The sequence below is a fragment of the Herpailurus yagouaroundi genome, unplaced genomic scaffold (assembly GCF_014898765.1).
Source record: "Herpailurus yagouaroundi ecotype Mexico unplaced genomic scaffold, PumYag 557, whole genome shotgun sequence".
Classification (NCBI taxonomy): domain Eukaryota; kingdom Metazoa; phylum Chordata; class Mammalia; order Carnivora; family Felidae; genus Herpailurus; species Herpailurus yagouaroundi.
In genome coordinates, this window is record NW_024412774.1 from 1,879,974 (window position 1) to 1,891,668 (window position 11,695).

The following is an 11,695-nucleotide window of genomic DNA, read 5'->3' on the forward strand; positions in this document are numbered from 1 at the left end:
CGCCACCATCATCATCACCATCATCATCACCACCACCATCATCATCATCATCACTATCCCCACCATCATCCCCACCATCATGATCACCACCACCACCGTCATCACCACCACCATCACCATCACCACCACTATCGTCACTTTCATCATCACCACCACTGTCACCATCACCATCATCATCACGATCACCATCATCACCACCACTATTATGATCATCATCATCATCAATCACCATGACCACCACCATCATCATCACCACCACCATCATCACCACCATCATCATCACCACCACCATCATCACCACCATCATCATCATCATCATCATCATCATCACCATCATCATCATCATCATCACCATCATCGTCATCTCCGTATCTTCTCTAGCATTTGTTATCTCTTCTTTTTCCCCCTTTTTGGATGATAACCAACATAGCATGTGTGAGATGGTATCTCACTGTGGGTTTGATTTGCATCAGGGAAGGCAAGTTTTTGTTTTAACCTGTCTAATTGCTTGCCCACCAACATGGCTGCATCAGTTTGTGCTCTCACCAGAGGAGTAGAAGAGGACCCGTTTGTTCACACCCTGGCCCACATCAAGCACCCTTGCCATGGAACTGGAATTTTGCACCGTGGAGAGGTATACTCCTCTTCAGCTGGAGAGAGGGGGTGGATAGAATGGAAGGGCTGTGTCTGCACTGCCCCCAGATTGGCACAGAGAGTAGATAATGAGCCCTGATTATCTGAGGTCTTCGGGGAGAATGACAGCTTCAAGTTCCCTGGCCAGAAGCTTTATCTTGTTGAGGCTTCCTTCAGCCAAGCTTCTCAGCTGTGGATGCACTGGTTTCTGAGAGTCTTCTTTGGGAGCAAAGCATCTTTTGGTTATTCAGGAAAAAAAGGGTGATTCTTCGAGGATCTGACTGGAGACAGGAGGTGTGGAAGCCCCCGCTTTGACTTCTGAGTTCGTGAATGTCTTTGGGCTTCTGTTTCCTGCTTCATCCATCATCTGAAGATAACCCTACAAACCAGGATGATAGAATGAGCATGGGGTGGGGCAAGGGGACCACTGGGTCACCTAGGCAGACTGATCCTCTCTGAGCATCACCTTTTCTGGTCCAAAAATGAAGAGCATTGGCTGACCTTCCAGGAAACTTTACATCTCATAGCTGTAAAATAACTCCTCCCTCCCTCCCTTCCTCTTTCCCTCCCTTCCTTTCCTCCATCCCTCCTTCCCTGCTTCCTCCTTCACTCCTCTGTTCCTCCTCATGCCCTCAATCCTTCTTCACCATAACTCGTTTAAAAAGAGAAAACAAGCACAGCACTCCCATACAAAGATGTCCATTGTGGCACTCTCTCAAGTTCTAAAAAATCAAATACCACTTGATCACATAGTAATGACAATAATCAAGTGCTTACTAGGTGCCAGGGCCTGTGATAAGATATTTAATGCATCAGCTTCATTCATTCACACCACAAGCCTGTGAGGCAAGTACTTTTACTTACTTCATTTGGCTGACAAAGAATACTTCCTCATGTCGCTTAGGTAACTCAGAATTGTATAACATTATTTGCCAACACTATATGACAAGACATTGCACACTTATTAAAATCGTGATTATGAACATTTTAATGAATATGGAAAAATACTCTGTGGATGAAACACACTAAAATGCAAAATGTAATTAAAAACCAATTTTTTTTTTCAAAATGAAACTATGTCTGTGTATGTGATGCATCAAACATCCATGGGGATGATCTACGTAGAATCACATATTCATAAACCTACTTTTTTTCTGATTCCAAAGTGTTAAATGAAGTTATAGTAGGAGTCAAATCATAGAAAGCATTTCATATACATGACAAAAAATCTGAAGGATATAAGGCCAAACTATAAATCCTGGTTATCATGTTGAAGTGGGCATTGGTTTCTGGAGGATGTTCTTTGTTTTGAACATACTTGTGTTATTTCAAATATATTTAGTTTTTTTTATATTATTGGGATAAAATACGCATAACATAAATTTTATCATTTTAACCATTTTAAGTGTGCAGTTCAGTAGTGTAAAGTATATTCACATTGTTGTGCAACCAGCTTCCAGAACTTTTTTGTCTTGAAAATTAAAACTCTGTACCCAATAAACACCTCCCCCTCCCCCTCCCCCAGCCCCTGGTCCCTACCATCTACTTTCTGCCTCCATGAATCTGACTCCTCTAGATACCTCATATAAGTGGATCAAATGTTTTTATAGCAAGTTTGTTTGTGGAGGGCTTTCATTCCTTCTTCAATGTCTAAGCAAATTTTTAGAAGCAAAATACATGTCCATGGACAAAAATTTAAAGAATGTTATGAGGATATATGATGAAAAATGTCTCTTGCCTCTCTGCCCCCTCTGAAACTCTCGAGAGGCAGCCACTGTTAGCAGAATCTTGTCTGTCTTTCCAGAAACATTCATTGCATATGCATATGCATACATGTATACAAAAATATATAACCTCTCCTGCCATTCATAGAAACAATAGCATATTCTCCACAGTTCATACACCTTGCTTCTCATGTATTAATACCATTCTTGCCCATGTGGCTGCAGGAAGAGCTGTAGAGTTTTTCACTGTAAGAATACAACATAATGCCTGAATAGCCAAAGCAATCTTGAAAAAGAAAACCAAAGCAGGAGGCATCACAATCCCGGACTTCAAGCTATACCACAAAGCTGTAATCATCAAGACAGTATGGTACTGGCACAAAAACAGACACTCAGATCAATGCAACAGAATAGAGAACCCAGAAATGGACCCACAAACAGATGGCCAACTCATCTTTGACAAAGCAGGAAAGAATATCCAATGGAATAAAGACAGTCTCTTCAGCAAACTGGACAGCGACATGCAGAAAAATGAACCTGGACCACTTTTTTACACCATACACAAAAATAACCTCAAAATGGATGAAAGACCTAAATGGAACACAGGAAGCCATCAAAATCCTCGAGGAGAAAGCAGGCAAAAACCTCTTTGATCTTAGCCACAGCAACTCCTTACTCAATACATCTCCGGAGGCAAGGGAAACAAAAGCAAAAATGACCTACTAGGACCTCATCAAAATAAAAAGCTTCTGCACAGCGAAGGAAAAAATCAGCAAAACTAAAAGGCAACTGACGGAATGGGAGAAGATTATTTGCAAACGACATATCAGATAAACGACATATAGATTTAGTATCCAAGATCTATAGAGAACTTATCAAACTCAACACCCAAAAACAAATAATACAGTGAAGAAATGGGCAAAAGACATGAATAGACACTTCTCCAAAGAAGACATCCTGATGGCCAACTGACGCATGAAAAAATGCTTGACTTCACTCATCATCAGGGAAATACAAATCAAAACCACAAAGAGATACCACCTCACACCTGTCAGAATGGGTAACATTAACAACTCAGGCAGCAACGGATGTTGGCGAGGATGCGGAGAAAGAGGTTATCTTGTGCACTGCTGGTGGGAATGCAAACTGGCGCAGCCACTCTGGAAAACAGTATGGACATTCCTGAAAAAACTAAAAATATAACTACCTTACAACCCAGTAATTGCTCTACTAGGTATTTATCCAAGGGATACAGGTGTGCTGTTTCGAAGGGACACATACACCCCAATGTTTATAGCAGCACTATCAACAATAGCCAAATAATGGAAAGAGCCCAAATGTCCATCGATGGATGAATGGATAAAGAAGATGTGGTATATATATATACAATGGAGTATAACTTGACAACAAAAAAGAATGAAATCTTGCCATTTGCAACTGCATGGATGAATTGGAGGATATTATGCTAAGTGAAATTAGTCAGAGAAAGACAAATATCATATGACTTCACTCATATGAGGACTTTAAGAGACAAAACAGATGAACATAAGGGAAGGGAAACAAAAATAATTTAAAAACAGGGAGGGGACAAAACACAAGAGACTCATAAATATGGAGAACAAACTAGGGTTTCTGGGGGGGTTGTGGGGGGGGGGATGGGCTAAATGGGTAAGGGGCACTAAGGAATCTACTACTGAAATCATTGTTGCACTATATGCTAACTAATTTGGATGTAAATTATAAAAAAGATTTTTTTAATGTTGCTCTCTCAAAAAAATAATAAAATAAAATGTACCAGCGCCTGGGTGGCTTGGTCGGTTAAGCGTCTGACTTTGGCTCAGGTCATGATCTCGCGGTCCGTGAGTTCGAGCCCCGTGTCGGACTCTGTGCTGACTGCTCAGAGCCTGGAGCCTGTTTCAGATTCTGTGTTCCCTCTCTCTCTCTGCCCCTCCCCTGTTCATGCTCTGTCTCTCTCTGTCTCAAAAATAAATAAACGTTAAAAAAAAATAAAAAAATAAAATGTAAAAAAAAAAATAATACAACATAATGCAGGACGCCTGGGTGGCATAGTAGGTTAAGCCTCTGACTCTTGACCTAAGCTCAGGTCATGATCTCACAGTGTGTGGGTTCAAGCCTCACATCGGGCTCTGTGCTGATGGTACAGGGCCTGCTTGGGATTCTGTCTCTCCTTCTCTTTGGCCCTCCCCAGCGTGCTTTCTCTCTCACAAAATAAATAAACTTAAAAAACGTTTTAATAGAAAAAAAAAGCATACAACATAATGCATTTCCCCAGTCCTGTCAGTGGACCAAGGTTCTCTCCAATCTTCTATCCTTGGAGATAATGCTCAGCTCTTACTAACCCCATACACAGACCTTTGAGTGCACATGCACATCTATCAGTAGGATAAACTCCTAAGTGTTAATGTGGGCAGATATAGCCACTGTGTCCTCCGAAAAATTGGTTCCAGTTTATAGTCCTGCCAACCACGTATACGAATACTGCTGGGGAGATCTTTGTAATAATTATTTTTTTTTATTTTCAAATATTTATTTTTTGAGAGGGGGAGGGACAGAGAGAGATAGAGACACAGAATCCGAAGCAGCTGATAGCACAGAGCCTGCCACTAGGCTCGAACTCACAAACCATGAGATCACAACCTGAGCTGAAGTTGGACGCTCAACTGACTGAGCCACCCAGGCGCCCCAAGGAATCATTGTTAAATTCTGAGGATGGAGAGGCTGTCATGAAAGGTGATAAGCTCCCCCTCATGTGAGATATACAAGCAAGTGCTTAATAACTACTTGGTGGGGATGTGTTTTGGTCGTGGCTCCAGAATCACAGAAAGGAAGTGGGTGAGGTCACTTGAAGAAACTAAAGATTCCATAATTAGTGACCCTATCCATACTCTGAGAAGTATAGTTCACAACCCATCAAATGCTTACTGAGTTATCAGCCTCAACACCTTTGTGCATGAAAGGCTCCATGCCTCTCACTGACTTCCCAGTGTTGAGAGAAATGGCAGGATACAGGTCTGACATGTGCCCAGATATCCCCAGAAACTAACACTTGCTCTGACAACATGGTGGGTTAGGTCTTCTTAGCTCCAATTTGCTGGTGTGGAAACAGGCTCAGTGAGGAGACAAAATCATCCCAAAGCCACACAGCTAGGAAAGGGCATATGGGATTATTTTTTTTTAATGTTTATTCATTTTTGAGAGAGAGAGAGAGAGGAGGAGGAGGGGCAGAGAGAGAGACAGACACAGAATACGAAGCAGGCTCCAGGCTCTGAGCTGTCAGCACATTTTCTCATTATTGCCTCCCTCCATGTACACTGGTACTACTCCCACTTTTCAGCTATTGTGAATAATACTGTTATGAATATGGACATGCAGATATCCATTCCTGCCCCTACTTTCAATGGCCAGCATTTTCTTAGCCTCCAATTTCTACTGGAAAGTCCGCTTTCGTGGTCCTCAGATGCATTATCTCCTCTCAGAACAAGTACAAGTTATGAACATGTGTTTCCATAACCAAACTTATCAACCAAAGGCAGGAACAGTTTACCACTCATCTTTTTTTTTTTTAAGTTTATTTATTTATTTTGAGAGGGAGGGAGGGAGAGAAAGAGGAGAGAGAGAGAGAGAGAGAGAGAGAGAGAGAGAATGAATGAATGAATATGAGCAGGGGAGGGACAGGGAGAGAGGAAGAGAATCCCAAGCAGTTTCCATGCTCAGTGTGGAGCCTGACGTGGGGCTCAATCTCACGACTGTGGGATCATGACCTGAGCTGATATCGAGAGTCAGACACAGCCACCTGAGCCACCCAGGTGCCCCTACCACTCATCTTCATGCCCCAGGATCCAAACAAGACCAGGTATTTGGGAATAAATCAGCCAATGTACGATGGCCTGAACTGAGGGTGGATCTGAGGTTTCTCCTCCCCTTAAGCGAGTATCAGTAAAAGTGTTTTTCACACCAACTCTTCTCCAAATCTTCAGAGACTGGGGGAGGTCTCTGAGGTCCAGAGCTCCAGTTTAAGCTGGCCTTCCTGCCTCCTTCTCACTGTGAGGATAGTCATCTCAGCAATGAAAGGCATCCAGAACCACGAAGAGAAACAAGGGTGGGAGGAGTGGATGCTATTCAGGTCCAGGAGCAACTTCTTCCAACATGGACTAAATGGTGACTCTATTCCTTGGCATTTCCTCCTCCAGGTAAGAGGAGCTGAACTCACCTGAGCATCTCAACCTCTTCTAAGAGCAGCATCAGCAAGAATGGATCTGTAGTTGAGACCATCACATGAGGAGACCAAATATTATTCTTAGGGGAATGAGGACAAGGAATGACAGAAAGGTTTTCTTTCTTTTTTTATGATTTTTTTTATTTTTGAGAGACAGAGAGACAGAGCAAAAGCGGGGGAGAAGCAGAAAAAGAGGGAGGCACAGAATCTGAAGCAGCCTCCAGGCGCTGAGCTGTCAGCATAGAGCCCAAAGCAGGGCTCGAACCCACAAACGGTGAGATCATGACCTGAGCTGAAGTTGGATGCTCAACCAACTGAGCCACCCAGGCACCCTGAAAGAAGGTTTTCATTTATAAGAATTTATTTATAGAGTATCCATGGCATACCAGCTAACGACTCTGAATGCTTTAGAAATATTAAGTGATGTAATTCTCAGTTAATAACCTTAGTAGTTATCCACATACTGCATATTAATTTACAAGGCAGAACTAAATGGATTGAGTGACTTTCCCAGAGTTCCACTGCTTGAAAGTTCTCTAACACTTTAAGGCTAAAACTCAGGTTTATTCATGCCCAAATAGCCATCACTATTGGTGCACTGTTTCTTACACAAAGTCCTTACTTAATAGATAATTACTGTTCAAGATTTTACCAGCCAAGGGTCTGTCTTCTCATGAGGGAAATTCTGATTCATTTAGAACAACTGGATTCAAACCCACTTCTGTATAACTCTGAGCCCAAGTTGTTTTTTTTTTTTAAGAATTTTTATTTTTATTTTTAAATTTTTTCAACGTTTTTTATTTATTTTTGGGACAGAGAGAGACAGACCATGAACGGGGCAGGGGCAGAGAGAGAGGGAGACACGGAATCGGAAACAGGCTCCAGGCTCCGAGCCATCAGCCCAGAGCCTGACGCGGGGCTCGAACTCACGGACCGCGAGATCGTGACCTGGCTGAAGTCGGACGCTTAACCGACTGCGCCACCCAGGCGCCCCTGAGCCCAGGTTTTAACACAACACTACGTTGCCCCTCTTCCCACAGCGGAGAATTTATATAGTTCATGGGAGAGATGATTATATTTTTTATTAACATACAGCTGAGGTTAAGTAGAATGCTCAAGGCAACAGATAGAGAAAGTTCCCTGACACAGATTCCTCTGAGGACCAGGAACGAGTTCTTACTGACCGTCCTATCTGCTTCCAACCTAGCACAGCTCTTAGCAAATAATTCATGGATTACAAATATTTTTGAGATAAAATAATCTCTGAATGTCTAGTTTTGGGATTCAGGATACGAATATGACCCTCTGAGGGTGCACTCACTAGTTTTGCTGCCGATTATCCAGGGGTCTCTTGGCTCATCTGAAGCCCTATGTTAGGAAAATCAACGCCACGGGAGAGGATTTGTGGACGAGATGCCTGTTGAGGGGATACGGATGAGGGGATAATGAAGATCAGAAGCAGAACCAAAAAGAGGGGGAGTGAAGAATCTCATTGAAGGGGAAGGACTGGGGAGGAGGGGAAATGAAAGGTGATTGTGTTAATTGGGGTGAAACTTCTGCTTGATGGCCATGAAACAGGTCGGTGGAGTCACATCCCTGACCCTTGGTGCCCAATCTGTGTATGTGCAGTAATGTACACATCTGTGTGTCCTGAGGGTTAGATTAGCTCATATCTTACTTTGTACAGAGCCTTAAGATCTACAAATCTGACCTCTTGGAAAATTTTGGTTCTCTGCAACCAGAAGAAAATGATAGCAACAAATTCTTTCATGCCGGATGCTCTTCCAGGTTCCTGGTAATATAACTCGAGAGATTGTGTCTCAGGACACCTTCATCCCTAACATTCATGTGCAGAGTAGGTATCTTTCTTAGGAAAATTTGGCAGATATTGCCTTCTATCACTAGTTTATCCTCAATTATTTTAGCTTAAGTAGCCTTGAACTCCTATCTTGGGCCCCCCTCTTACCTGAAATTGCTTTTTTTTTTTAAATTGGTTTGTTTGTTCATTGACTCTCTCATAAGAAGTCAGTTCATAGGGTGCTGACTGGGTGGTTCAGTTGGTTAAGCATTTGACTCTTGATTTCGGCTCAGGTCATGATCTCACAGTTTGTAGGATCAAGCCCTTCATGGGGCTCTGTGCTAAGCATGGAGCCTGCTTGGGATTCTCTCTCTCCCTCTCTCTCTGCTCCTCCCCTGCTCTTTCACTCTATCAAAATAAATTAAAAAAAAAAAAAAGAAGTCGGCTCACCACAGACATGGACTGTGTCTTCCTCATCCATGTATTCCCAACACCTACTATGGAATGGAAAGCCTAATGAATGTTATTGAATGAATCCCATGAATGATAGCCTGTAGTCAGAAAGATTCTCTGGTTGGGTCACTTGTCAGCTCTTTACTCCCCATGTCCTGAGTGTAGACTTTTCAGGCTTGATTGCGACAATGGAATGAAAAGGGGTTGGCACAGCATAGACGTCTGGCCCAGCTATGTTTTCTTCTTTGTGCTGTTGTGTCCTGGCTCTGTGGCCTTGGGCAAGTAAATTTATCTGTTTGGGCTCCATACTGTTTCATGGCACAAAACCAACAAATATAAGTAAGCTTTATGGCAAGTTACTGAGGCATACTAGGAGCTCAATGAGTTATGGAAGTTTTAATTATGAGATTGTGTGTTCCAGTTTACATTATTTTTTTTCTGTGAGCCTCAGCTTCCAGAAACTTATCAGTGGGGAAATAATGCCTATGTGTGTTTGTGATCACACACACTGATACAATAAATGGTATTTCCAACCTTCTCATGAATGGCATGTCCATTGAACATCATCACTGGTGACCTACAACCTAATGCAATTCCCAAAATTAATTTGCATTAAGAAGAGGAAAAGTTTTCTTAAAAATTTTTTTAAATGTTTATTCATTTTTGAGATACATAGAGAAACAGAGTGTGAGCAGGGGAGGGCAGAGACAGAGGGAGACACAGAATCTAAAGTAGGCTCCAGCTCTGAGCTGTCAGCACAGAGCCTGATGTGGAGCTCGAATCCATGAACTTCTACGTCATGACCTGAGCCGAAGTCAGACACTTAACCCACTGAGCCACCCAGGTGCCCCAAGAAGATAAACATTTTCAAACAAAAGAGATGACAGTCTTGCTCTACTCCAGACTTCTAGAATACTCCAAAATTTTTACACAGATTAGGGACCCTGGGTGGCTCAGTTCGTTAAGCACCTGATTTGATTTCGACTCAGGTCATGATCCTGTGATTCATTAAATCAAGCCCGGAGTCAGGCTCTGTGCTGACAGAGTGGAGCCTGCTCAGGATTCTCTGTCTCTCTCTCAAAATAAATAAATAAACATTTAAAACTAAGTAAATAAATTTTTATGCAGACTATACAAAGAAAGAAAAAATATGACCCAGAATAAGCACTTTTTTGGGAACTGAAATAAGAACAATTCTAATTTCTTATTTGGTATAGCATTTCCCATCAATTGATTTATATGTTATAACAACCTCGTGGGAGGCCAATGTTTTTCTCCCAATTTTCAAGCGATCCAATTGTATAAGGACACAGACTTAGTAAGACAGATTAAAGACAGTGATCTCATGCTCAGAGTTCCGTTCACAAACCTCTATTCGGCATTTCTGTATAACAGTCAATTTCCAACAGAATTTGGGCTAGCCAAGTGCCTAGCGTCTCCATGTACTGTGACCATATTCCCAATGTTGTTTTGCTACTGTGTCTCTGAAGAAACCAGAATGTCAACAAACTTTATTTGTCCCTCCACAGATGGAGAGGTCCCTGGAGTTGGTCAACATGACAAGAGTCCAGGAGTTTGTCTTGTTGGGTTTGTCCACAAGGCCAGACGTAAGGGATGTCCTGTTTGCCATCTTCCTGACCCTCTACCTGCTGACCCTCCTGGAGAACACGCTCATCATCTACCTCATCTGCAGTCACATTGAGCTCCACAAGCCCATGTATTTCTTCCTGGGCAACCTGAGCTTCCTGGAGATGTGCTACGTGTCTGTGACCATGCCCAGTCTGCTCGTGGGTTTGTGGACTGGACCTTACCATATCTCCTTCACAGTCTGCATGACACAGCTTTTCTTCTTCATAGTCCTCATCGGCACGGAGTGCACCCTCCTGGCCTCCATGGCCTATGACCGCTACGTGGCCATCTGCCGCCCACTCCACTACCCACTGCTCATGAGGCCCCAGGTCTGCCTGGGCTTAGCCTTGTCCTCATGGCTTGGGGGGCTATTGGTCTCGGTGGCCAAGACGACATGCATTGCCAGCCTTTCCTACTGTGGCCCCAATGTCCTCAACCAATTTTTCTGTGACGTCTCCCCTCTGCTCAACCTGTCCTGTACCCACGTGGCCCTGACGGAGCTGGTGGACTTCATCTCTGCCATTGTCATCTTCTGTGGAACACTGTTGGTAGCATTGGCTTCCTACTCGGCCATCGTGGTGGCTGTGCTCCGCATGCCATCAGCTGCTGCCCAGCGCAAGGCCTTTTCCACCTGTGCCTCCCACCTGATTGTGGTGGGCATCTTCTACTCAGCAGCCCTCTTCATTTATTGTCGTCCCAGCCGTATCAAATCCATGGACCTCAACAAGGTGCTATCTGTCATCTACACGGTGGTCACGCCCATGTGCAACCCCATCATCTACTGCCTGCGGAACAAGGAGGTCCATGTAGTGCTTCGGAAAACTCTCCACTGGCCTTGATCATGGTTTTGGATTGGACCTCTCATCTTCTGATCGAAAATCTTTCATGGCCAGGAAATACCAAACATAGTACTGAAAGGCAAAACAAACAAACAAACAAAAAACCTAGAGAAATGTGGTTCCCAATTAATAAACAATGAGTTCATTTCAATTAATAACAAAATCTGAATCACCCATGAGAAGAGTGAACAATGTCCATGAGAAAGCAAAGTCATAAAGGATAAGTGACTGATAACTCACATGGCAAGATGGTCAACTTTATTAGTAAGCCAAGAAATGCAGATTTAGCAATCCCATCATTTTATTCCTAGGATGACAAATATTTACCAAATGTTTTATATGTTCCCACAAGTAAAGATAGACCGTGTGTGTGTGTGTGTGT

The 11,695-nt window shown here is 42.9% G+C and overlaps 1 protein-coding gene across 1 annotated transcript; it reads left to right on the forward strand.

The window, feature by feature from the left end:
• Positions 1-10,213: 10,213 nt before the first annotated feature.
• LOC121023479 (olfactory receptor 5-like) lies at positions 10,214-11,689 on the forward strand. The gene has a single exon (XM_040465421.1). The coding sequence runs from the start codon at positions 10,375-10,377 to the stop codon at positions 11,311-11,313; it is 939 nt and encodes a 312-aa protein (XP_040321355.1). The 5' UTR covers positions 10,214-10,374; the 3' UTR covers positions 11,314-11,689.
• The last annotated feature ends 6 nt before the right edge of the window (positions 11,690-11,695 follow it).

Bases quoted from the DNA above. Each gene is read 5' to 3' on its own strand.
- LOC121023479 (XM_040465421.1), top strand. From the start codon at position 10,375: ATGGAGAGGTCCCTGGAGTTGGTCAACATGACAAGAGTCCAGGAGTTT.